The sequence below is a fragment of the Cariama cristata genome, unplaced genomic scaffold, assembly GCF_000690535.1.
Source record: "Cariama cristata isolate BGI_N322 unplaced genomic scaffold, ASM69053v1 scaffold11104, whole genome shotgun sequence".
In the NCBI taxonomy this organism is placed as follows: Eukaryota; Metazoa; Chordata; class Aves; order Cariamiformes; family Cariamidae; genus Cariama; species Cariama cristata.
In genome coordinates this window covers 6,135-33,350 of record NW_009614694.1, presented here as the reverse complement: position 1 = coordinate 33,350, position 27,216 = coordinate 6,135, and the positions used below count along the sequence as shown (strand labels likewise).

The following is a 27,216-nucleotide window of genomic DNA, read 5'->3' as shown; positions in this document are numbered from 1 at the left end:
TCTCTGAATCTTATTCCATTATGAAACAGCTATCGGCAGAGACTATTCGTCTCCTTTCCAGTTCTCAGGTGATTACATCAATTGTCAGTGTGGTGAAGGAGCTGATAGAAAATTCCTTGGATGCCAGTGCCACAAATATTGATATTAAACTGGTAAGTTCTCTTTCTTTCTATTGTGAAGAATTGGATGTAAAGTAAGATGCAAGGAAAGTTGTTCCACTGCAAATGTATTTTTTAGGTGGCTTGTATTGTGGTTTGGGGCATGGAAGGATATTAATAGTGTTTATACATATGTATATTAACCTCAAATAAAAATGGTCCAAAATCAAGATTTGATGTAACGTTTTTGAGGCCTCACTGAAACAGTAAGGTGTATTTGTGCTTCTGAGTGTATCTTGGCGGGAAAAACTGTCAACTTCCTTAGTACTTCTTTTCCTACTTACAAATTACTTTTTCTGACTGGTAGCTTGTTTTAAAAGATGTTGGACTCAAGTTTCACTGCTAGACTGACATATTTAATGCTCATTACAAAATACTGTCAGGAAGGTAAAAATGGAAACAATGGAAAACATTGATTTCCATCCTAGATGTTTTTATGATATAAATTACCACATAGTCCTTAATTATAGGGTTATAATTATAGTGGGTTTAGCGGGCATGGTGGCATCGGGTGTACGGTTGGGCTTGATGATCTTCAAGGTCTCTTCCAACCACTATGATTCTATGATTAGCATGGTAAATTCTGGCTACTTCTAACATTTTATTTTTACAAAATGTTAAAAAAAAGTTGGCGTATCACTCAAGGATAGTTTCTGAAAAAAGAAAATATTGCTTATAGTAAAGAACTTGTGCTTTTTTTCCCAAATTGGGTAAAATGGCTAACTGATCAGCTTCTCTTGCTGCCATAAGTATTTCTGGGTTTGCAGTGTTTTGTCAACAACTGCATAGTAGCAGTATCTCCTACTTAGTAAGAAGGCATGTTGTTACAGTCTGTATAAATGAATATATCTAGTATTGCATCCAACTTCCTTTCCTGCAAATAACAGTGAATGCATAAGCTGTTCTTGAATTAAGTGTTAGACAAATGCTCTTAATTAGGAAGGCAGTTCAATTTCTGCTTGTTTCTTTGTCTGTGTCACTGCTGTCTTTTCTGAATGAGTCTCAAGTGTTTTCCATCTGAGTATGGTTTCCTGCAGATGCCAAGGAACATGCTTATTTGGTATTTACCTTAAGTGAGCTGAGGACATTGTCTTCACTGTGATCTGTGATGACCTCCATCTTCTCAATATTTAGACTGCATAGTACCTTGCTTCATGAGTAACTCCAAAGTGAGTAGTGTGTGCACAGTTCTGGGGGCAAGGGTATCAGGATCAGATCCTATGAGCCAACCAATAACTGCAAGAAGCTAATAGAAGGTTTTGGAGACTTCTAAAATCGTTAGAACAAACCTTGGCTCTTTTACCGGCATGCCAATACAGAGCCTGCAGATAGCTGGAGGAGAAAGCCCTCTAATCAGTGTGGGTTTCACAATGCAATAACCAGCTGTTTCCATAGTGAGAGGTCCCAAATTGATTAAAAAGAGCATTTTCAATGACTTCCAGTGCATGGGTCATCTGCACTACTTTTACATTCTTTGTCAGTTCAGCCCAATCCAAATCCCTGTATTTCTAAAACAAACAAACTGGCTTTACACAGGTTGTCAGTGAGTAAACAAGATTTGCTGATTGTTCTTCTGTGGGTACTAGGGGAGAAGAGAAAACCTGCACGTTACATAACTGTATACAGTAATACTGTAAAACAGTGGAAATTTTTTTCTGAGTTTTTTTGTGATAAGAATATTTTTATATCAAAATATTATTTTTATTGCATGAAATTTAAATAAGGTCAACCACATAATAGAGCTCAAGGACCACATCAACTCTGGATTAGTTCAAAAGCGTAATAGAGAATAGAAACTTGGAAATTTCATTTCATAGCTTCATGTTTTTTGGCTGAAAGTTCCAGCATTTTCATTGTTTTAACCTTTTCCAGATGGATTAGGAAGGCTAGCTGATCCATTCAGACTTGTTACCCAGTTTGCCTGAATTTTGAATGCCTTTTTTGGAGACAGACGGACAGGAGTTAACCTGCAGGTGGAATGGTTCTCAGGTCGAAACCTTGGCAGTGGCCAGTTGTAGTAGGAAGCTTTGGCGAGTGTTTTATTGGAGTTTGATCAACCAAGAAGTTAACAAGAATAAGTGATGTTATTGAGCGTCTTTGCACTGGGTATCAACTAGCTTTTACACAATGCTGGGAAAAACATCAGCTGATATTGTAGTTTCAGATAATGTGATATTACTTTAATTACGGTTTAAAGCCAGTCACTTAATTAGAAACTGAACTGTGACCTTTCTATAAGTTGTTGAGTGGTATCTATTTATTAATTTGAACCTCAGCTTTGTTGCTTTTAGAAATACAAACATGGTGGAGCTTGCCGCCTTAGCAGCAGCGTCAACTGCCTCTGTAGCATGGCTGTGTGTTAAGCATGTGTAGAATAATGGTTTTATTCTTGACACGATGTCCCGGCTTCAGGTTAAAGTATGCTAAAAAACATTGATGCAGCAATATAATTAATCGTGTATCAATCAAGAGACTCCACAGGCATCAATCTGTCAGTTTACCTAACTGACCTCTAACAACAGGAATTTATGAGAATAATCTGCACAATCTGACCGAGACCTGTGTATTTAAATTAATAGAGAAGATGAGCAACAGCCTGTGTTAGCAGCTAGAAGAAAGATGGAATTCGAGAAGGACAAATCTTAGCTACAGGTTTGCTACTATTTTATGAAATGAGTGTTGTGAAAGGCAGACGTTTGTTTCTGCACCTTTTTTTCAAATGCATGAAGTGGAAACTTTAATCCTTAGAACCTTCTCAGAGGAAGTTTAGCTTGGGGCTGCACACCTCATTGATCTCATCACCTGAAAACCTAAGTCCTACATCTGTCTGCATGGCATTGCTAAACATTTCTGCCTCTTGTGATTCATTCATCTTGCTAGCGCAAAAGAAAAGTAACCTAGCAAGAAAAGTGGATTATTTGTGCCAGTTTAATAAGCTGAATTGACCATAGAGTTTTCATGAGTAACAGAGCTGTGGCTGAAGCAAAGATGGGACTGTGCAGTTGTGAAAGAGGAGGGAGATGAACCATATGGTTTGGCATTAATGATCTGGTAGAGAAACTTAAACATCTCATGGGATCATGACCTCAGGTAGTATTTAGGTAAGTGTAGCATGGTGGAAGGTGTTGCAGAATTCAGAGTTTAAGCACTGTAGTATTTTAAGTAAAACGTGTGCTAGTAAAAATGGATAATATTAGAAAAAAAAAAAGAGAATCATTCATGTAACACTGATTCAAGTTGAAGCAGATAAATCTCAGTTTTCCTAAGCAGTTAAGTGGTCTGGAAGTAAAAATCAGAATGGAAAATAGGAGTTCATTATAAAATACTCAAACCTTTTATTAGTGCATACAGCAATGGGGTAGAAGGTTTCCCATTTATATCTCCTTATGTGTTTTTATGTTCAGTTGAGGTATATTGCTTGGGTTCTATTTGGCTTCCCATAGGAGGTTGACTCAAATATTAGCAAAAGCATTGTTTTTCACCTGGAGGTAGCTTTAGTGCCATTCCTTAATATGGAAAGTGAAATGTACCCACATTTCTATTGTGTATCAGTTAGTAAAATACGTATAGTTCTGTGACTACCTCAGAGGCTTTTGATGTTTCCTGATGTAGATTATGTATGCATATAGATAATATCTTTAGATACCTACCTTTTGTTTTTAATTGTAATGGGTTTTTTACTTTGAGAAATAACCCTGGGAGTACATTATATTTTTTTCCTAACTGTTTTCAGTATATGCCTAGATGGGACAACAAAGTTAGTTCTGTTTAATCCATCAACTTTCTGTGAGCAGCCATCACATGCTCTGTAAAGCATGAGTGGTGGTAGCTACTCGTTCAAGATGCTCTTTCTAAGCAAAAGCAGTTTTAAAGTCGCCTAGATGTATTACAGACCACAGCACAATTTTCTGTATGTTACATCATAATCTTTTCAAAGAACCAGGCATGCTTCTGTAAAAGAAGTTTAGTTAGTGATCCTGCAGCTATAATTACATTCTCCTCCTGGCTTGTGATTCTTTTAGGTGCGATTTACATGTGCAGATTGTAATGTAGCTGGAAGGAAACATTTATTTGCTACGCCTGTTTGAGATGTTATAGAACCTAAATTTCATCTTTCATTTAGCTATCCTAATTATCTGGGTTTTCAGAGTTTTCCCGTATTTATACTGGTACTTACTGAAGTTGCATATTTAAATTAGATTTCAGTAAAATATGTATTGCATATATGTAAAGGTAAAATACAAAGATTGAACTTTGCTTCCTTGAAAGCTGTTTTTAAAAGAACCTCTAGGAACCTTTACTTCTTTCTGTAAAGTATTGTACCTCTTTACAAGCTTTATTGTTTCTGTCGCTGTTCATGCCTTGCCCACATTAGAATTTCAGCTTCTGTATACTGGGACATGATATAAAGACTGGAAAACTACTGAAGTAGGGAAATCACATAAATCAAGACTGAAATCGAAAACAGTTCTAAGTGAGGGCCCACTGGCTTTAATGGATGCAGGGCTGTATTTGTGATGATTTCAAAAAAACCCAGATAAGTAAGAGAGGTGAGAAGAGGTGAAAAAGTCTTTAGCTTTCCATCTATAGATCTCTTTCTGAGCTGCAAATTTCGTCATAGTTGAAAAAAAATTTGCTTAATTCCTATTTTAATTTTACTGTATTTATATTAATGTGCTGTTTCCGGACCACGAGGCATGAATTACGTTATTTAATTAGAGAAACCATCCCTACTAATCTAACATGTTGTGTTTTTCTATTTTTTCTTTTTTTTGTCTTTTTTTAAACAGAGACTTTTAATGGTTTCTCCAAATAAGCAAAACTCCCACTTCTGTCTGGATGGGTAGAAGCTGTAACCTTAGCTACTTCGAACTTTGTGTCTTAATTCATTTGGTTATTTTAGTGCTCTGTTATGTTTTGTTCTTTTTTTAGGAGAATTATGGGTTTAACAAAATAGAAGTAAGAGACAATGGCAATGGAATCAAGGTTGCTGATGTTCCAGTTATGGCAGTTAAACACTACACCTCAAAAATAAGCTCTTCTGAGGACCTTGAAAGGTTGACAACATACGGTTTCCGTGGGGAAGCTTTGGGATCAATTTGCTGCATATCAGAGGTGAGCAGTTGCTATGTGTCTAGTCTTTTGCGTTGTGATTTTTTGGAGGGGGGGCGGGGCAGGGATGGCACAGTGTTTGTGAAAATTTTATCAGTGCAAAGACTTTAAATTGTTCCAGCAGCCTGCCACGGATATGTTTTCTGAAGAGTTTGTATTGTGTATGCTGCCTTTCTCCTCCCCAGAAGTCATGTCCTATGGTTAGGAAGTAGTGTGGATTTCTTGTTAGTGTCAGTCCTGCATTTCTGTCATACTGGTCACAATAGTGTTGGATTTATTTTCCTCAGGCAGAACAGGTCAGAGACAGATTGCTTAGTGTTTCCTTTTCTTTTGTATCGGGGTGTAAATACATGATTCCTTACACATACATGTGTAGATACATGATTCCTTAGAACACTGGCTTATCCTCTTTAGTGTTATCAGCAGATATAATTTCAAAGAGTATGGCTAAGTTTGCCACTTGAATTAGGGTGAATCAAAATGAGGAACAGATGATGGTGGCCGTGAGAAATCATTGCAGGGAACTGATGGCCCACATAGCTACTGTTCCAGTAACGATTTCTGCCTTGATGTTATCTAGATGATCAGCAGTCATGGGATCTTGCTGGGCTCCGTATTGCTCCTTGACATGTATATGACTGCAGTTGCACAAACTTTGTTGTCTCTGAGTAAACAGGAACCTGCTCCCTGGCCTGTCTGAGTCTGATCCATATGTTTGTGTTAAGAGGACTGACAGTGTGCTGATATTTAGGATTTAACTTGTTGACTGAAAGTAAGTAAGCTTGTTCAAAACCACCTGAAAAGTGTTCGTGCTGTTAAGGGCACAGCATCTACCTGTTACATTGTGCTTTGCCTTTCTGTATTCATTCTGTGCCAAGTTTTGGATTCTTCTTTCCAAGTCTGTCAAGGATTTGATCATGCAAGAAGATTCTGATACCTGTGTCTGATTGGAGCTGTCAAATGTCCAGGTCAGGTGAGATGTTAAGAGTTTGGCTCCTTGCTACCTTGGGCTACACTCACATTGCACTAAGCAGGAGTGGGTTGTGTGTTTGGATGGAGATTTCCAAAGATGCTTTCAAAAGTATTGGTGTTTTGACAGTTGATGACAGACCTCAATCATTGGTTCCTTCTAATGAGTTGTCAGGGCAGAATGCCATCTGTTCTGAGCTTTTAATCAGCTCTATGGTACATTTCATAAGAGATGGGAGGTGGCCTGAGTGTATTAAGTATTTTAATAGGTATTACTTTAGTCCTTGGATCAGTAATTACGTTAATTAAACATTCTTGGTGTTAATTGCATTCTGCCTACCCAAACTGCCCCCTGAAGTTTCAGTTAAGAGGTACTTTACTATTTGCCCTAAAGTAGGTCTGTGATATCGTTTCCAATTAATCAATTACTGTTTTTTCCAGAGGCATGGCTGAACTCGGAATGATTCACATGAGACACTAAAATAAACCAAAATATCCTGAAGCTCTGTATGTGTGATAACCTTTGTCTTTCAGGTAGTTAAAGTGCGGTGGTTCTGTGGTTCAAAATGTTGGTACCTGAACTCAGGGAACTGTAGTCTTATTGAACTTCTGGTTTATGACTGGTCTTGCTAAAGCTGATCTGTGTGTTACCTTAGTAGCTTACAAAACATGCTGCTGCTGATTGCTAGATATATTTGGGTGTGGAAAGATAATATGCTGTTTGTTTGATAGTAGTCGTTACGTTTGTAGAACTTAAGAAGTTGTCATAGTATGCTTTCTCTCATGAGGAATGAAAATGCAAAATTATCAATTGATTTAGTTGTTGTTTTAACCTGTGTTAGAATAGAAGATACAGGAGTGTGTGTTGTAGGTGGTAGGGATTGCTACGCTTTGTGTATTAGTGTGATAGAAATGCATGACTTTTAGTTAAATGGATGGAAAAATGACTGATAATGCAGAATGTTTCTGTGACTGTAAGAAACACCTGTAGAAGAAAAATTTTATAAACTAATTAAGTGTAATTGTGGTGACTAAAATAACGCAGTGGCAAGAGTGGTAGCAAAGCTTATCTAAGCTCATTCTGAACTTTGTGAATCCTTGATTAACATAATTTTTTTTAAATCACTCTTTTCAGGTTTTGATCACAACAAAGACGGCCGCTGATGATTTCAGCACTCAATATGCTTTGGATAGCAATGGGCATATAACTTCTAAAAAGCCTTCCCATCTTGGGCAAGGTACGATATCATTGTTCTGGTGTTGCGCTGTGACAGAGGTGTTTTTATGTTACTCTGAGGCTCTATTTGTTGTTGAAATACCTGTTCTGTGCTTGAAGGCTAAGTATGAAATCTTTGCAACTGTAAACATTTCTTGCCTTATGTCTGTCAACGTGAGAATGTGTTGTTATTGTAAGAAATGATATGTCTTGGAAATTGCATTAGATAGTAATTATAAATAGTTTTTCCTCTGACTCACTTCTTCAAGCTGACAGTAGAAATAAAAGCTATAAAAATTCAATGCCTCAGGTCCAGGCAGACTTACTGTATAAGTATATGAAAGATTTGTTCAGGACCAAAATAATGTTTCCTTAAAGGAGGAAGAGTTGGCCTGCTGCTATATGAAGGAGTTGCTGGAAGCAGCATGGCTGTAGGACCAGGGAAGGTCACAGTTCTTTCCAACCTGCAGGAAGGGTGTGTCGCTAGAAATCCTTCTGCGTGTTTGTGTGAAAGATAAAGGTTGCATTCACCTCAGAGGCAGCCTTGGTGGTTCAGACGTGGTGTTGGTTTGGGGTAACATCTGCTCTGCTTCATGCTTTGTTCAGCTAACGGTGGCTCAGCGAGGACTGTTAAGACCATGCTGTGTCCTTGCATTCACACTCCAGCCAGTGCGTATTCCCAGAAGAGATGTGTTCCTTTATTGTGACAAGGTTGTGCTCCTGAGGAAGCAGTTGCAACTTTACAGAAAAGCTAAGGTTTTCCCGGCTGAGCTGCAGCGGCTGCTTGTCAGTATTGTGCCAACAACCTGCCCCCCAGCTGGCTGCTGTACTCGCACCCCAACGGGGAGCTGACTGCTGACCCGGCTCCATTCCTCCGCAGCACCAGCTAGCTGCAGGGAGCCATTAAACCACAAGAAACTGCTGAGGGCTAGTGAATGGGCAAATACTGAAGAAAGAGCTGAAGCTGAGAAATGGAATTTTAGCTAATTTTAACCAGGGACTCTTTTTAATATTCAGACTGTAGTATTTTCCATGTCAGGAAAGCTTGTGGGTTGCATTGCCTTATCTTTTGTCAGAATTGTTGAATGATTGACTGAATTCTGTGACATAACATTTAATACTTTGCAATGATCTTACGGGCTAGGAATTTATGTGATTGTATTGCTTCATGAATATTCTTCCTCTTGCTATGTACTGTGCCTTGAACAAAGGGGTATCTGGCTCTTCAGGTACTACCCTAAAGCAAATGCTTGTGAAGGACCTCAATGGAGCACAGTATTCCTTTGCCTCCAGATATGTCTGGTTAGATTCTAGTCTGTTAATCATTTTACTAATAAAAGTTAACTTAATATGCACTAAAAGAGTCTTCAGCTTTGTTTAGTGCTGATTCTCACTATTGTCAGTAAGTGCAAAAGAAAACAATGCTGCAATCATAACTGAATAAAGGAGGGGAATCACAGGTCTTGAGGTCTATAGGTATTTTTTGGGGGAGGAGGATGACTGCTGATTTGGTATATTTCTTCTCATGCTAATATAAATCTAATTTAGTGTTACTAGGGTTTATTTCATATGGAGCAGCATACAGACAGGTCTTGTCAAGTAAAAGTGAAGTTTCCTCAATATTCACTCAGTGGTATATTTTCAGTGTAATTTCTAATTATTTTTTGTCACCTGCTTGAAGGTACTACAGTAACAGTCCTAAAGTTGTTTAAGAATCTTCCTGTAAGAAAGCAGTTTTACTCAACAAATAGAAAATGTAAGGAAGAGTTGAAGAAAGTCCAAGATCTACTGACAGCATATGGTATCATAAAACCGGACCTGAGGATAACTTTAACACATGATAAGGTAATAATGAGTTTTTCTCTATCAGCTATCTTAAGGATCAGTTTCTGATGAATTTATGCAGTTCATCTAATACGTACATAAAAATCTTTCATTCCTAGGAAATTTCTTCATCATCTTTCTTCCCTTCATAGGTGTGTATTTATGGTGGTTACAGATTTTGATCCTAAACTTCTAAAACTCAGGCTCAGATCTTTTTGATCTGTTCCAACGGATGCCTGTTTAGATATGACATAGAAATTATTTTACATGCTAGTGGTATAAGAATGATTTTGCATACTAGTGTTTACTAAAGATGTTGATGGTATTCTGCAGAACAGGGTGAGACCTTGGTAGGCCATGGGGCCTGATTAAGTGTTAACCTAAGCCAAATGAGAAAAAAAAAAAAGTTAAAACTTACTTAGTGTCTATCCACAGAGATAGACTGTAGCACGTATCGGTACTTCTTGTACGCTGAGTCTCATAAGAGCTCAACACACAGTGATGGATTTATTTTAAAAGGCTAAAAAATGAAAAACAATTTGCTACATCGATGTAAGTGAAAGTAACATATGTTATAACAACATGCTTTAGTTGAGCTAGTTGTTTTTTGTTTAGACTTGGGGGAACCGATTCAGAGGCTGCTTGGAGGCTATTTTGACTTCACAGCATACTGAACAGTAATTCTACAACAGAGCTACAGAAGTGACACATTGAGCAGTTCTCCTTCACCTGACCCCAGTTTAACGTAGCTGATTTTATTGGCTGTAACTCCTGCTTTTGACACCTCTGAGAGGAAAGCTATGCTAATGAATTTCCAAGTTGCCACAAAGTAGAGAGTGACATCTCGTGGTCAGATCCCTCAGCAATTCTTTTTCTGTTCTAAAATAATTTTGTTTGTTGATCTTGCTATTTGGTCTGTTCATTGAGCAATTTTGATCAGTTACTCTATCAAGCAAACATTCACACTTCAGTTCCTTTTCAGTGGGAATGATGAATGACGCTGTGCTTTCTTGAAATGACAACAGATTGCCCATCCTTTTCTGGAGTTGTATAATATGCTCTGGTTATATTTATGTATGTATTTTTAACTATGAGAGTGTAAGTACTGTAAAAAACAAAAGCCAACCTTGTGGTTACAGATTTAGTATTCCGAAGCTGAGAAAGTGTAACTACTTTCAGTCTTATTCCACTGGGACTACAGAAAGTTTGAAACCAGAGATCTCAGATGTGCACTGTTTAGATTGTGTTAAGCTCCTTGACATATCTAGCAGTGGTTCACAGTATTGGTCTTAAATGTTGGTTAATAAAACTAATTTTGTCTTTTATTGGTGGTTTGTTTTTACACTCTCTGACAAGTTGCAGATTATTTTTTTTATGGTATTTTGATTTTGTTCCCTTTGATTAGACTACTACATATCTTGTTTTTCTCTTCTTCTCTGCTTATTTTAATACAATGGCAATAACGTGCAAGAAGTTGATCACATGTCTTTTTCACAATACTTACTGCAAAAATGGTGTGGAGAGTGACGTGATAGTAGCCATTGCACGCTGTTTCTGCTACTTGTCCTGTTAGCTTCAGAGGTGAATTCTTCAATACGCAATTTGAGTAGGTAAAATAAATTAGTACAAATGCTATCTGCAGTCAGTATCATTTATTGTAATGACAGAGATGGTGCTGGTTTTTTGGCCTCTTCATTTTGCAGTGCTGGCCTTATGTTTTTAGTTTATTTAGGAAAAAAAATAACTAAGAAACTGCTCAAACATTTCAACACGAGAGGTCGCTCAGTAGCTATTGCTGAGCAGGGAAAACTAAAGGCTTAAGAAATCATACAGAAAGTGTAGTCTGTCTCTGTGCAGGTATAAATGCATTAAAATAGTCAGAAAATGTTAAAACTTTGAATGCATGTTCCTGTGTTTCTACTGCTGTTGTCATTCATTGCAAAATAAAAAATTACCTATTGCATCATACCTTTTAAGAAATCTGAAATGCCAGTGTATAACACATCTGTGTTTTTTTCAGCAGGTCTATGTGCATCCCTTTTACCATAATATCACAGAACATGAATACTCATTAGTTCTTTTTCCTTCAGATGCTAAGTATTATTGTCATTAAAATTATTAATTCAGATCAGAAGATGTTTTTCCTATAATGATACTACAGTATATCTGTGCTAGAATAATACTCTACTGAATAGGGTTGTCTGTGGTGTGGGGTGTGGAGTTTTTTTTTTGGTGACTGTTACATTTGTACTAGGAAAAAGAATCAACTTAGAATGGCTTTATTTTTCATGTAGCTCATAGATTATATATTAGTTTAAAAAAAAATTGTATGTCCAATTATTCAGAGGAGTTCCTAGAATCCCAGATTCTTGAGGCTGAGCCAATACTTTCTGTTGCAATGGAAGAAGATACACGTCAGGAGTAAGATCAGGTTCCGAGGCTTAAAGGAGCAAGAAGGTAGCAGAGATGAGATACTATAGAAAGAGACGAGGAAAGATGAGTCAAAAGAGTAGAAAGGGTAGTAAGTGAAAAAAGTGTAAATGAAAGCGTATTTCAAAGAAATCTTCAAAATAAATGACAAAATCAGTACACTTAAAAAAAAACCCACACCAAAAAACAAACCAAACAAAAAAATCCACCAAAACAAAACCAAAAAACAGTCTTTAAAGTCCTGTATTTTATAAGAAATTCAAGGAGAATGGAAGAAAGCATAGCCCTAGCTTTACAGAGGAAGAATGTAATGAGGCTGGAGCTTTCATAGAACTGTCTGAGGTTAGGCATCTGAAGATGGTTGCCTAATGGATTCTAGCAGAAACTTATTTTGGCAAGTCAGGTCTCTTATTCAGCTGTTGAACATATATGTGTTTTTAGGATGCACAATACATTCCATGTTTTATTTCCGCCATGTTTGGTTTTTTCTCTTTAAAGATGTATGTCTTGTGCTTCTGAGTGAAATTTCCAGAAATTTTTCTTGTTGTTATGCCACATTCCATGTCTGTGTTAGTTCGGAAAATATTACCATTAAGTGTCCGATTTCTTTTCTGTGAAGAACCACAATGCTTTTTCTGCCTTTGGGTTGTTTTTAGTAAGTAGAAAATAGATATCCTTTTATCAGTCATCCTAGGGTTCATATACTATGTACTTTCCATCCGTGAATTTCCAAGATAGGAAATACTTGATTGCTCTTTCTGCTCAGAATGTTTTGTTTGCATTAGCAATAAATAATGAATCACTTTGCAGATCAACCCTTGAAGTACTATTGCTATTTTGACAACTTGGATTAGCTAGTGCTCCTTCTTTTTATGAAGGTTTATCCTGCCAAGACATTCTTTGAATACTGATAATGTTGATCCTCTTGCCAGTATGGTTATGTTAGAAAGAGGTATTTTTCTTCTTTCATCACCGTGTTCCTTGAAAGCATATTGAATAATGAGACAGCCAAATGGAAATAATTTACATGAGTATTCAGCAAGTTTATTTAAAGTTAACATTATCTGAAGGCATGCTAAGAACATTCCAAAGTCAGCTACCACTTAAACTACGTCAGACTCTTCAGCCTGAAATGCCACGTTCTAGCCACCTATGAGCTCTGGCTATATTTTACCTGCGGTGGTATAGGGCTCTTCCCTGGAATGACAGTTTTCACACTCTTCACTGTTCAGCACCAGTAGCCCTCGACTCAGTCTTACAAGCCATTGATGTTCAAGAAATGCCTTTGTGTGCGGAAAGGCTGATGATACGGAAAACTTTAGTTCTGTTCTAGTTATCTTTATGCCACAAATGCCAAAATGAGAGAGGACACCCAATAACTATACCTGTTTTAACAACTTTGGATATAATAGGGCTGAACACGTTATGGCAACAGGTGGTTTAGATGGTGCCTATCAGCAGGTTGTACCGTACACAATTGGTCCCATGTCTTATGCAAAGCACAGGTGGGCCAGAAGTAGACTCAATAAACTTTCCAGTTCTTGTTGAGGAAAAATCTGCATAAGGGAATATTTTTTTCCCAGTGTTTTTCATGCATATTTTGAAGCCTTCATCACACACAGTTCTGCCTAGAATTATGTATTGTTTGTTTCTTGAGTGAGTCATGGGTCAGAACTTCTGGATGCAAGAGGTCCATTTTAAAGCTGTTGTTATAACTGTGGATGGTATTCTTCCTCAAACCCCCTCTGTGGTTGTGGTTGCTGTTGACCTAAAGGATGCCAACTTCATTTTCTTTCTTTACCAGAAATCTCCTTTTACTTCCAAAGTTGGATAATCTCAGGCTACTGTCTGTATCCAGTAGTCCAAAACCAGTTTGTTTTCTGTGTCTGAGTACTCTGTAATAAGTGCAGGGTTTTGGAGATGAAGTAAGTGTGTTAGGGTAAATTTACCATTTTTAATAATGGAATTATACTTTGCATTCATTCATTGTGCTTCCAAACTCTGCTGTAGGTGCATGTTGAAAAGAAAACTGCATTGAGCAGAAACAGCAGCACGTAACCTCTTTCTTGAGTTGGAAAGGCTACTCTGTTTAATGTAAGGATGATAAATTAAGTCTCCCTCCCTAATTTGTGTGTCTGAAAATATAAAGAGGAATTATGATTAAAAATTTGCAGTACTCTGCAGCCAGCATGCTTTCATGCTGACCTGGAATATAGCTCAGTCTTTACTTCCATGCGTTTTTCCATGGCTTTGCTGAGAAAGCCAAACAGAGAGTTAATTATGGTATTTTTTGTGCTGAGGACACCTGTCCACTAGGAAATGCGCTGAGACCCTCAACTCAATTTACATCAGCCAGAGAACAGCTGCCAGATGGTAACTACTTTTGGTCACTACCAACCTGGTTGAATTTGAACTGGTGACCTAGAGGTGAAATGCTTTATATCCTATTACTAATTCCTTGAGGTTTCCAGTTTCTCATCCATCACTTTTTTCAAATGACAGCACAGTATATGTCTGAAATCTCAAAACAATTACTGTTTCACATATGCAGTGTGTGTTGCAGAGTCTGAAATGTGCCTTTAGCTCTTGCAAGGCTTTCACACTCACTTTGTACACTTAAAGGTTAGCAGGAAAAGGATGTTTCCAACGCCATCCAGGAGTTTTCCCTCTTCCTTGCCGATGTACTTGGTCACAGTTAGCTATGTTATTTTTGTTAATCACTATTTTACAAAAGGCTTTTAAACCTCCCTTTATTTCTAAGGAATTCACTATGATGATGTACATCCTCTGAATGACAGTTTAGGAGTAGAAACTGTGGATTTTGACAGTAGTTTAATTGTTTGGGAGGTTTGGGGTTTTTTTTCCTTCTGCTATGGAAGTGGAATTTCTCTAAACACCCACAGCTGAACATGTGTGGTTAAAGCAGCCAAAAAACCTTACAACTCTCTATACTCTTTGTAATTCTTGAAAGACTCTGAAGACACGTTGCCAGATGAAGGTCTTTGGCTCCTTGTAATATGTTAGCTCCTCTCCTAACTTACCTTCCAGCTCCCAAATCCAAGCATTTCGCCACTGTGTGATACTCAAGAGATCCTTTTCATTGAGAGAGTGCTCTTGTATCACAAAAGGGAAATCTGAGCAGGAAATATGTCCGAATTTGTAGGATGAACAATGCTGTAGAACATCACTGTCTTTGAACAGATCCCCTTGATAGCTATAGTGTCTGATGCCCATGGGATAGACAGGTACATCAGCTGCATCTGATGAGGGGAAAAATGGTGCCTTGAGTTTCTCTCTTGCATGCCTCCACTGGTAGTTGTCCCACCATTGCTTATGAAATGGATGGGACAGTTGATTCCTCAGGGGCAAGTATAAAACATATGGGAAAATAATTATGGTTCTGTATAGAGTTGCATTATTTTTCTTCAAGCTAAATTGAAAAACTGCTGTGACTTCTATTTTCAAGGGAAGGTTACGCTAGAGCTCTCTTCTAGTAAGATAACTTACGATTCATTTTAAAACAAGACACCAGTTATGGCGTGGAGCTGATAAACAACATCAACACTTTTCAAGGCTGGTATTTTAAAGAATATTGGTCAAGACTTGATCTTGATCTTAGCTGATAGGCTTTCTTCCACTGCAAAGATCATGCCAGCCCTTGCAGCTAGGTGTTTGTGCATCATAAACAAAAGAGGTTATACACATTGTACAAGGTGATGTCTTTTTCTTTCCCTTGGGCTTAATTCAAGCTTTGGATATTGCTGTCTGGCTTTGTTCCTGTTTTTATACTCTCTTAACAGGTAGGCAGCAATGTTTTCAGTTATGTTGGAGCCTGATAAACTATTAGGTTTTAGATCAGGAAAGCTAAGGAACGTACTGGCCCAAAGAGTTAACTATTTGCAGTGAGGTCTCAGATGACAGGGTGACAGGATTTTTTGAAGCATGTAAAACAAAATTAGAGAGACTGTGAAATACAGTTCTCTTTTACAGAGCTAACTCGTGTTACGTTACCAACCTACAGTTCATGTACAGTGCCTGCTGTACTAGACTTGTGCACCCTCAAACTTTATTACCGGATAAACAACGCAATGATTATCACAAAACAAATGAAGAAAATAGATTATTTCTGGGTAGTAAAAGTCCACTTCATTAAGTTACTGCCATCATGTAGTTATAAGGTAAATGGGATGAATCTGTTTAACTTGTAGCATCATAGCTGCACTGAAGTAGCCATGCTCAGCAGCAGCATTCAGTCCCCAGCTCTAATTAAGGTTTTTCTTTTGTCTGTGATTGCAAATCATGGTCGCTGCTGGTAGAAGTTCTTAAAATATGAAGGATAGTTCGGGACAAGGAGTGGCTGCATTTTTTTCCTGTCCTTCCTTGGTGCCTTTGAGGAGACAGATAATGAGCAGCTCTTGTTCTCTGTAGTGCCATATACCAGGGACCCCAGTGGGAAGAGGTTGCATACTCTTTCTCCACTTTCTACACATTTTTTCAAGGAATCCTTCTGGACTATGTGTATGCATCCTAAAACAACAGAGATCCCTGCTCCAGGTGTGCATGTACATTGTCATCCTCCACGAAAGTATGCATATGTCTTAGGTCTGGAGGGAGGTGGAGAAATACATACACACAGACACATACACATGTACTTACCTTCTTTATATATTCAGTGGATTTTGTATACATTATGGCATTTTGTAAGATCTAGATCATGTAATCCCCTTCAATGAAACAAGGAGGGAGGTGGAATATATTTGGCTAGCTCTAGCAAAACCTAAGATGGGCCATATGTAATAATATATCTTTGGGGAGGCTGTTTCTGCAGTGTCATCATACTGACTAGAGTCAGATTCTTCCTTGGCTCATCCTGGACACCCGCTTTATATGACCTAGAAAAAAAATATGGGGGGTGTGTGTGGGTGTGTATTTTTAGCTAAACTAAAGGGTATAAGCAAGGTTAAAAAAATAGGGTACTGCAGGATCTTCATGGAAAGAGCCACATTCTAAAAATACATGAAATTGAACAGGCGTTATTTCTTTGTGGATTTTTTTTTAATGCCTGTTGATACATCTGGAAAGTCTGGAAAAATAATTTTCTTTAAATTACCAGTTATTCCTATGTTGTTGCTTCATAATGTGCAGTCAGGGCTAAAAATGAACATAATCTATTCTGTGTTTATATAGTACAGAAATTTAGGAATTGGCTGGCGTCTTTAGTACATAGGCTTTAATTTAACCTACAGCAGTAGCTAGTTCCTAAAATTTTGTCTGTAGTTTTGAGTATTAGTATCTGATAAATATATGACTACTTAAAAAATACCCCCTGAACTTATTAACAGTATCGACTTTTAGCAAGTTTGCATTTCATAAATTCTCATTTTCCACAGCTTTCTTAAAGCCACCTTACTGAAGTGATCTTTTCACAGTCCTGAGTATCAGCCATTCAGCAGGTCAGGCAGTGTAATAACCTTGCGTTAATCAGCAGCTAAGATTTATATCTGTACCTGTGGCATCACACTAGTATAACCTAAAATGAACAGCATGACGTTTGTGTTAGTCATGTAACAAGTGTCTTTCTCAGTTTGGTCACCTGCATTTAATTTAAAATATATCCAGTAAAGAAGAAGTTGCTTGGCACTTTGTGTTTCCATTTTAAGTAATCAATTTTAAAATAGAAGCAGTACAGGATATGTTTTATAAGAGGAGCTCTAAAGAAGAGGACAAATTCTTTCATCACTCCAAAATGTCTTTGAGGAGATTTACAGCAGGTGTAGAGGAGGGGGGCTGAGAGGCAGCATGCTTTCGGCAGCCCTGGGCTGTCCTTTGCCGCTGCCTGCTGCCAAAGCACAGTGGGGAGTCTCCTTGACAGAGCTGTGGACACCCAGCCCATGGCTCTGCTTGCTCATTTTTCCTTCTCCCCTTTTTGTATTCGCTGCCCTCCCCGACATAAATTGTCTGTTATATTTGAGGGGTTCATGCTGTCTGTAGGATGACTGAGCTGAGATCCAGCACGTGCAAAGGGCTGGTAGGCTGGTTTCTAGGAGGTGACTTATATTCAGGCAGGACTAAAAAGCCCCACTTCACAAATGCTGCAGAGTGTACATGGAGACAGAAAATTAAAAATTTTGGGAATAGTTTTAGGCTCAGCAATCTCAGAGCTTTACAGTTCCACCTGTCCTGTAGGAAGGGAATATCATTTTACAGGAGCACCGTGTTCTTCCATGGAATTCACCCCTCAAGGCTAGCAAATATCCCAGTGGACAGGTGGAATTTTAAGGCTATGTATTGCATTTCTTGAGGTGGGTACATGTGTATTCTTTGCTTGCTCACCATGCTTTCACATAACATTGTGTACCAGAATACTGTGAACTCATCTTGAATTTGTTGGACACCTAGCATCTATTTAAAACATCGATTTTTGAACAGCATGTAACATCAGATTTAAAGTGCAACTTGCTGCATTTTTTCCTGTTGTGTTTGTATGTTGCACATTGAAATATACTCACAAAGCTAACAGTGACGGAAATAGATGTAAAATGGATCTGAGTCTAGTGGTCTCAGTTGCGTAGAAGCAGAAAGCCAACTAAGCAAAATTTTTTGTTGTTCATACACAAGAAAAGTCAGCAGATTCAGAGTTAGATTTGCTACTGTTTCGTATAGGACTTCTCATTAGCGACAGAGAAAATTTCACCTCCTGAAGTAGCTAATACTTTTTGTATATGTAAGTGGACTTGACAGGTAACTTCTGATGCAAGTTGCAGTTCATACTGCCTTGCTGTATTTTAATAAATCTTTGCAATAGTATTGCAAGACATGTAGCTAATAGAGCAGATATCCTTTTATCCATCTAACTTTTGCAAAGTTTTCGTTAGACAAAAAATTGCTTTCCTTATAAATACTTCCTTAGAAACTGCTTTCCTTTCTAAATAGCAGGTTTGTCATAGACCTAGAGTATCCAGATGAGAGCTATGAATGGACACTAGTAGCCTGATTTGTACCAAAACAGCCTATCTCTTGAGTATAAGTACTGTAAGCATTGCAATGCCCACCTTCAAATGTTGACCACTGTGCCAGAGACATGCCATAAACCCTCAATTTATGTGCTTGGTAAAAACACAAAGCCTACTGCTATATGTCTAAGAAGAGAATTAGTATTTTTGTTGATTTATTTTTAACAATTGTTTCAGGTGCAGAAGTCCACATTAGCCATGTAACATCCACAAATACAAGTTTTGTTTGATTTTTCCAATCGGTGTAAGTCTAAATAAGTAATACAATATGAGAAGACATGCCAATAAGTACCATATCGTGTATGTTAACAGTGAAAGTTGTGAATGTAAGAGGGTCAAAGTACAGAATGTTACATATACAGTATATGTGCAGTTGCATATGCATGTTCATAGACATGAGTTGAGTTCAACAAATATAATGTCAAAAATTTGACTCTGTGCCATTTGTTTCAGGCAGTTATTTGGCAGAAGACCAGGGTGTCAGATCACAAAATGGCCTGTATGTCAGTTCTGGGAACAGCCGTTATGGGCAGTATGGTACCTTTTCAACACTGCTGTGAAGATCCTGAGGTGAGTTTAAGCTTCCTTTTCCCAAATCCACTTAAAGCCTGTCAATGACGAGAGCTAAATCAATATTCAAAAAGGATGCTTTGGAAAAAGTGAGTATTATCTCCAGATTGGCATCTGATTAATGTATTTGAGTCTATTACTGTCCTCTCTGTAAAATTAATTGGTTTGGTGATTGAAAATCCACTCCAAGAATCATCTAGTAAGGACTCATGTGGCACTGATCAAATGGCAGTAAAAACAGTTGTGATGACAAATGCAGAATTGCTGATTGCTCAGAGCTGTCTAAGTTGGGATTCCTGGCCCACAGGCAGGTTGTGCTCTGATTAATATGTAAGCATTTATGTCATTCTCATCCTCGTGGCCTCTTAGCCTTATACGCTAAAGAATATCCCCTCAATTTCAGTGACGGGCACCTAAGCAGCAAAAGAAACACATATTTAGAAGGCAAGTTATGCAAAATTTCTACTAAACATATTTTTCAAGGAAATACTAGTTTTCAAAAAATTCAGTGCACTTGGCTTTCTTTGCCCCTGTTGAAATTGACAGTATCATGGGGAATTCCCTCCTTTGTCTAACTTTTTTGAAGAAGTTTGTACTCTGCTTCCATCTTTGTTGGAGACCTTCTTACAAAGGGGAGTCTTGCTACTGCCGGTCCTTCAAAGTTACGTTTTCCTGTATCTTGTAGTAATAAATCTTGACCAGTCACATAGAGGAGATGAATCACTATCTGTAAAGTCACAGTGGCTATTGACCACAACTTACCATGCTGCATTCAGCATGGTAAATTGTGTTTAATAGCATTATTCAGACTTCAGTAAAGTCTGAAAATATATATATATATGTATGTGTATATATGTATTAAAGCTTAATAGCATTATTCAGACTGAAATCTTGAGTTTGTCAGAATGCTTGTAGTATACATATCAGGGAAATGAGAGGAAAAAAGCGAAGTTGCTTCTTGTAGTTTACAAAGTTTCAGTTGCTTATGTGAATAGAACATCCAGAGTCATTCTTACCTGAATGCAGGCTGGATGCGTCCCACAGGGCAAGTGCAGAGGGCTCTGAAGGGAAGACATGGGGGTATTTAGAAGGGAGTAGCTTGAAGGAGGCACTTAGGTTCTCACATTACCTCTCTGCTATATCATGAGGCATCCATATTCCTTGAATAGAAGTTGGGGAACATTCCATATCTCTCTCTCTCTCTAAATAGTGTGTAAAATACCATGTGCATCATTTATATGTGTATAAGTGATCCGTGTATATTGCTCATGCACAAAACTATGTTCAGAAACCACGGATGTTTCTAAGTGGCCAAACGCTATGAAATGACAGCATTAAGGTTGCCTGCGTAACCCTTTCTTTCTCCCTTGTGTGCAGGTATTGGGAAAGGTATTTAATGACAAGACACATACTGCTTTTTTACTTCCCGTTATGTCCATGCCTCATTCAGTACACAGACTAGAGGGCAGCTGTTTAATTCTTTTCCTTTCCTACTTGTTGAGTGTGTAGCTTCATACTTCTTCGCTGCAGTCTACTCTGAAGACAAAACTAATCTGGCTATAAACAACTTTCTGTAAGCTGTACCTTACTAATGGCAGAGCTAAAACTTCTGTAACAGGTGATCCAGGGGGTTTTAAAGACTGGCCTCCTTGATCTAATTGAAAAGCAAAAATTCTGTAATATTTTCCAGTGTCTGTAATTTTGTCTTTATACTTCATATACTTTGGTATATGAAAATTCTAGTAATTAAGACTAGTTATAGAAGTTGTTGCTAACTTCTAATGAGCATACTGATATTCTATGTGGCTTTAAATAGTAACAGCAGTCAGCCATTTCTAAATCTGGCAACTTCTTAAATGAGTTATTTAGAGACTTTCAGTTTTGCTTTAATGTTGTCTGTATATAAAAATAATGTTTGACCTGAAAGACTTGTGAAAATATTTGGGAATTAAAAAAGGAGCTTGAAGCATAGAGGAGGAACGTTCAGGGAGGATGTGCTAAAGTTGCAGAATAAAATCTAGAAGTGTTGCATGTTGTTTTCTGATAATCATCCAACAGATATTTGACACCTCTTTAACTTGACCAGTGGTGTTTGGTTATGTGCGACGCTGCTGACCAGAACACTCCAGCTTTAGCACAGAATGCTTATTACGAGGTCAAGAGGGAATAAGGGAGCACATGAGCAGATAGCTGGTGTGACGTAGATGAATGGGAAGGATAGGCCAAATCCCAGGGATTTTAAATTCCTTTTCAAATGCATGATAATTTGGATTTTAGTAAATACAAGCGGTTCTGCCAAAAGCAAAGCTAATGAGGTCTGATTTCTGTGTTCAGTGATCCACCCTGCTACCAGAACATTCTCCAAACTTTCCCATATCCCCAAAATCTCCGTTCTCGTGATGCCCCGGTGTTCCTTCACCTATTAGTTTGGGCAGGTGGCAGTGGGGCGATGCGTGGGGCAGTATGCATGCTGGTTGGCACATCAGTTCTTACATACTGATGTATCCTTGCTTTAGACACGTTGCAATTGCCTTTTCCTCAGTAAGGTCATTATCTTGAGGCTCTCCTCTCCAAACAGCTGTCAGTTATCACAGAAATTGTGGAAATATAATATCTTTGGGATTTCTGTTTCTTCATTGGATTGAATTGAAATCAATCCAACAGTTTCAAAGTTGCTTGGTGGGGCAGAGGGGGAGGTGGTGGGACAGGCAGCACAAGTCAGCAGCCTCATTTTGACCTAAAAAAACCCCTAAGCCAAAGTATCTCAACAGCAAAATCTTAAAACTTGGAGTTAATGTTAGGTACTCGAATCGAGTGATTTTTTTCCAAGGCTCCTTGGCAGTGCTGTGTGCTCACAGGTTCTGCTGTGGTCTGTCAATTGTGGGTGCTCAGCACTCTTGAGTCAGATGATTTGGATACAGGTGGCGTAGGTAAACTTAGGTGCCCTGAATAGATGCCCTATGACAGGCTATTTAAGGTGCCTTGCCTGTACAAAGGGAGGGATTGCGCATTTTGGGCTTTCCCCGTAGGGGTAACTCACTCCTGCCTTTACCAGGTTGGGCAGCAGTGCATGCCTTTAGCTTGTACAGGGGTTAAGTTGGCAACCCTACAATCTGCAAGCCTAAAGCTGGCTGGCGTTGTTCTCTGCAGCCCTCAGCTGCAGACAGCAGCCTGGTGCAACTGGCAGTCCAAATGGGAAACTTCTCAATAAATTGATCAAGGAAAATTGATACAAACCCATCCTTCTCAACATCTTTTCTTTCTTTCTTTCTTTCTTTCTTTCTTTTAAGTGCTTTTATTCTTTTGTATCATAGCTTTCAAGAAGCAGTGCATGTATTTGAATGACTTTGACTTCTGTACAATTTCATTTTAATATCTCACCTCTAAAAAAACCTTTTTGGGGTCCTCTTTAAAAGACTTTTGCACTGTATTTGTTTTATCATTGCAGATAAAGCTTTCTGGATTTCTCCCAAAAGCTGGGTCAGACAGTTCTTTGACAAGCCTTTCAAGTTCAGAACGGAGTTTTGTTTTTATAAATAATCGTCCAGTTCATCAGAAGGAAATATTGAAGGTAACATCCTCTAGCTTTTTATTGAAGGAACAGAAATGTGATTTCTTTGAGGACAGACACACCTATGCAATCTACAACCTTTTTCCCTCATAAAATAACTAGGGTATTACAGGTGAAGATACTAGCATTTACAACAGAAACTTCTTCCACAAGTCTGATGCTCCTGGTGCCTCAGTTCTATTCTATCTGCTGCAGTCACTTACGACCACAGAGCTGGAGGTTATGTTTATGACTGTTTTAAAAAAAATAAAAGTAATTTCAGATCGTCTATATGAGAGACCAGAATAGTTGATTCTTTCTTTGTATTAGTCTGCAGAAATACACCTGTGTAGTTTTCCATGAGGGAACGTCATATAGTTTCTTGCAAGAGAATTCTTCTGAAAATAAAGTTTTGATGTTGTCCGCTTCTTGCTCTGGGCTTATCAAGCGAATACACATACTTTCCCTTTAAATTTGTGTGTGCATTGGATAAAAATGAAAGTGATAGTGCAGCAGCATTGGCTACGGCTAGGCATTGTGTAGGCAGAATTTGATACTCTTGGGTTTCTCACACTACTGAACCTTGCAGCACCTCACTTGAAGCAGCCTTGCTGTCCTAATCCTTGCCCTCCCCAGAAAAGAAAATCATGTTCATGCTAAAGTGCACATGTAGGTTTTAAAGTGGAAACAATGAAGTAGTTTTCAGTTGGCAAGCAAAGCTTTGTAGATGTAAACCCTGAACTTGTGTTGTTGTGTTAAGTGCCAAATAAAGCTAGTCCATCTCTGTGCAGTATTTGATGTGTTTGGTTCTTCCGGGAGTTCAAAGCTCAGCTTGAGTCTCATGACAGAGACAGCTTTTTAACCATAACACAGAGGCCTAGATTGAAGGTGGGATTCAGAGTACTATCATACAAAGTAAAAATACATTGCCCTTCATTTAGGGCTGTTCTTGTAGTAGTGTAAGCGATAGTCTTCTACTGCCTTTTTTTTTTTTTTTGGCCAAGTGAGGATCACAATACATCTGTAAGAATATATTTTGATAGGTTTGGAAAACAAGCTATACATTACTTTTATCTCCATGCTGTGCATGGGGAAGAAGTGCTGGTGGACCTCTTATTACTACAGTTCAGTGCCAGCTGAGGACAGACTGTGGGAATATTAAGGTTAAAATATCTTGAAAATATTTAAATAAGTTTACTGTTATTTAAAAAAATTTAAGAATTAAAAATTAATTTAAAAATATTTTAATCTGCAGCAGCTCTTAATTTTTTACACTTTCAATTTTTTTTTTCTTTTCTGCAGTATGTATGTCTGTTGAAGGATCCCTGGTACTAGAGGGAAATGCAAGGATCTTTATTTAATCCTTCTAGTTAACAAGACCAAAATTCTGAAACAACTAATTTTTAGTCTTTTGGAAGAGTTTTCGGGAGGATTATAGAGAAGATAGTAAGGGCAAGCAGAGTTTGAGAAAAGCTGTGAATTTATAATTGGGTTAATAAAAGGAACAAATGAATCCTGTTCTGGGAAAAGGGCAGGTCTGTGGTGCAAGTGCTACTTTCTCAAACAGACTTTAGTTTGGCTGAAAGAGAGAGCAGTATAGTTGCATGCTATATAAGTAGATTTTCTTTGAAAAACAAACAACTAATAGTATTTGTGTTCATTGAGGAAGTAAGTATTGGAGTTGCAGTCCAATTTGGGCATATCATTTCTTTTCTTCCGAGTATGATCAATACATTCATTCAGAAGGTCAAAGTAGCTACCATTAGTGTCTTGGAATTGGTTCCTTTTTTTAGAATTGGGGTTTTTTTTGTTGTTGGTTTGTGGGGTGGTTTTGTTGTTATATTTAGCTGTGAAGATGTGGAAACCACCAATAACTGCCCTTTTGGTGATTATTCCAACATACATGTATACCCATGAGGACCTTTTTAACATTCCTTTAACTTCAAAAAAAAAACCCCAACAAACCAGTTATGCTTTTATAATGTCATATTTTGTTTCTGTGCCTTTGTGTCTATTTTATTGCCTTTACTGACATCTCTCTATTAAATCAATCTGTAGTTAATTCGACAGTACTACAGTCTGGTGATGCACAAGGACTGTACTCGTTTATATCCTGTGTTCTTTTTGAATATTACTGTACCTGCCTCTGCTGTGGATGTGAATTTAACACCTGATAAAAGTCAAGTTTTACTGCATTATAAGGTAACTAAGGTTTTAATCTGTTTTTGAGTTGTTAACCTTTCCTTATATAAACATCATAAGGGCTTCTGAGACCTCTGAAATGTTTGAAGGTACACAGTGCCACTGATTCTGAGATGTATTTTTGTTTTGTTACATGGTAGCTTACCTTTATCACAGGACTGTTTTGTTTGAGAAGTATTGAACAAGCTAAGTGGAGGATTATTCAAAATTAATTTCCCAGTTGATTTCAAAGATCATTTTTTACACTGTCAGGTGTATGTGTCTATCACTTTATTTTCAGATGGCTTTATAATGAGAGAAGCTAAATGGAATTACGATGTGTGTCCCTACATCAATCTCATGCTTAACTTCATAATTACACTAAATAATCACTTTTTAAACACCATGTACATTAAGGTGAGGGTGCGGGGGGGAGTTGAATTCTGATCAAAGCAATATTTTGCCATTATGTGTATAGATTATTGTTGAACATCATTTAAGTTTCAGTATATCCTGTTCATACTATCAAGACCTGAAATTCAGACCATATATGTCTGTGTTTTAGAGGCTGTGTAGTGATAAATTTCCATAAAGTTACTTTCACTTATTAGCACTTTGTATGAAAAGGTGCCACATAAATTAGAGTGACTACATAGGTAAGGTGGTTATTCAGAGTGGTTGTAGGTAGTTATACCAGTATGTTAATCCTCTTCTTCACTGAAAGTTTTTGTATTTGTCTATGTTAATCTTGTAAATATACTGACTGTTAAGTGTCACTTGTATGAAAATTAGCACAGCATTCTCACATTTGGTCTAGTTTAAAACTTTCCTTTGGCATTAGAAAAAGGGTTGTGTTTTTTTTGTTTGGTTGGTTTTTTTTTTAGTTTGTGGAGTTTTTTCTTTTTTTTTCTTTTTCATTTCCATCATTTGGTGCGAGGCTGTCTTGGAAGCATGCACCATGAAAGTACCTACACAAACACGCTTACATGAAATGGGATGTTGTTGGAGCATCTGTCTTGACTATAAGCTTCTAACTCCATATTAGGTGGGAATAGCTTTACCTGATACTGGTTTAAGCAGTCAGTACCCCGTTACAAAGCAAGCAATTAATTGGTTTTGTGATATCAGAGTAAACCAGTGAAGCAGAATACCTATCATGAAATATTTGAGGCTAAGGGTCCAGTTCAGAGTCTTTTTGAGCATGTGTGAGCAACTGAAATGCAATAATCTATCCACATTTCTCTGTAAAATATTCTCGATAAGATCACTTTGCTTATTGTTCTATATTCTCAATATCTATCAGTTACATTTTCAGGTGTGCTTATGTGTGTGGCTTTTCTGTTTTTCTTACCGCCCCCCCCCAGGAATCTGTATTACTTGCTGTTGAAAATGTGTTGAAATCACTGTATGGGCCACTACCTGCTACAGTCCCTGGTGAAAGTAATAAAACAGATGTTACCTCAGAAGACATGTTTGTTCATAGAACAGAACAAACAGATGTGGTTGTTAATGAAATGAGACCATCTGGAAACGATGATCTACATGCTCATACTTCATTCCTTTCATTCAGCAGTGATGTGCAAAACTGTCAAGCAGGGAAAAACACAGAGATCTGCTTAAATCATCAGACGTTTTGTGGTGATAATGTACATAGTTGCCTGGACAAAAAAGAGGTTTCTAAGAGTGATGTCTTTCCAGACAGTTCCTTAAATTTATTGTGTGAGGAAGAACAGAATATAACTGATATTCAAAGTAATGGTGTTCCTGTGGACCCCAAGTCTAAAAAAGCTGATGAGCATCTTTTGAGTTCTGATAATATTGACAAAATAGAAAAAAATGAAGAAGCCTTAGTCCCTAAAGACTTACCTGAGATCTCTGCTGATAACTGGAGTATGGGAAGTGGATTTAAAAACCGTCTAGGAGACAACCTGGAACCTGTTAAGATTTTGATTCCTGAAGCTGGAGGAACAATTAGTAAGCAAAATGAACATAATGGTGAACACAGCAATGATCCACAAATCTCAAATCAAAGCATAAAGAAAAGAAATGTGATAACTGATAAATTTGGACATGTGACAGCTTATGACTTAATTAGTAGTAGAATAATAAGGAAACCAAAGTCTGCAATTGGATTTTTCACTCAAGAATGTCGTCCAAAATTGATAACTGATAATCCAAAGACCAGCATGGAGG

The 27,216-nt window shown here is 37.8% G+C and overlaps 1 protein-coding gene across 2 annotated transcripts in view; it reads left to right on the top strand.

The window, feature by feature from the left end:
• Positions 1–27,216, top strand: part of PMS1 (PMS1 postmeiotic segregation increased 1 (S. cerevisiae)) — a 27,302-nt gene continuing 86 nt past the window's right edge. The window contains exons 1-8 of one of the 2 annotated variants that reach the window (XM_009699523.1): positions 1–152; positions 5,091–5,273; positions 7,375–7,477; positions 9,137–9,300; positions 19,176–19,292; positions 22,741–22,863; positions 24,913–25,044; positions 26,388–27,216. The exon at positions 26,388–27,216 is cut by the window's right edge and continues 86 nt beyond it. In XM_009699523.1, the coding sequence (XP_009697825.1) occupies positions 21–152; positions 5,091–5,273; positions 7,375–7,477; positions 9,137–9,300; positions 19,176–19,292; positions 22,741–22,863; positions 24,913–25,044; positions 26,388–27,216 (1,783 nt within the window). In that variant the 5' untranslated portion in view covers positions 1–20. Of the gene's footprint in view, positions 153–5,090; positions 5,274–7,374; positions 7,478–9,136; positions 9,301–19,175; positions 19,293–22,740; positions 22,864–24,900; positions 25,045–26,387 lie in introns of both variants that reach the window. The other variant, XM_009699522.1, reaches the window with a different exon arrangement.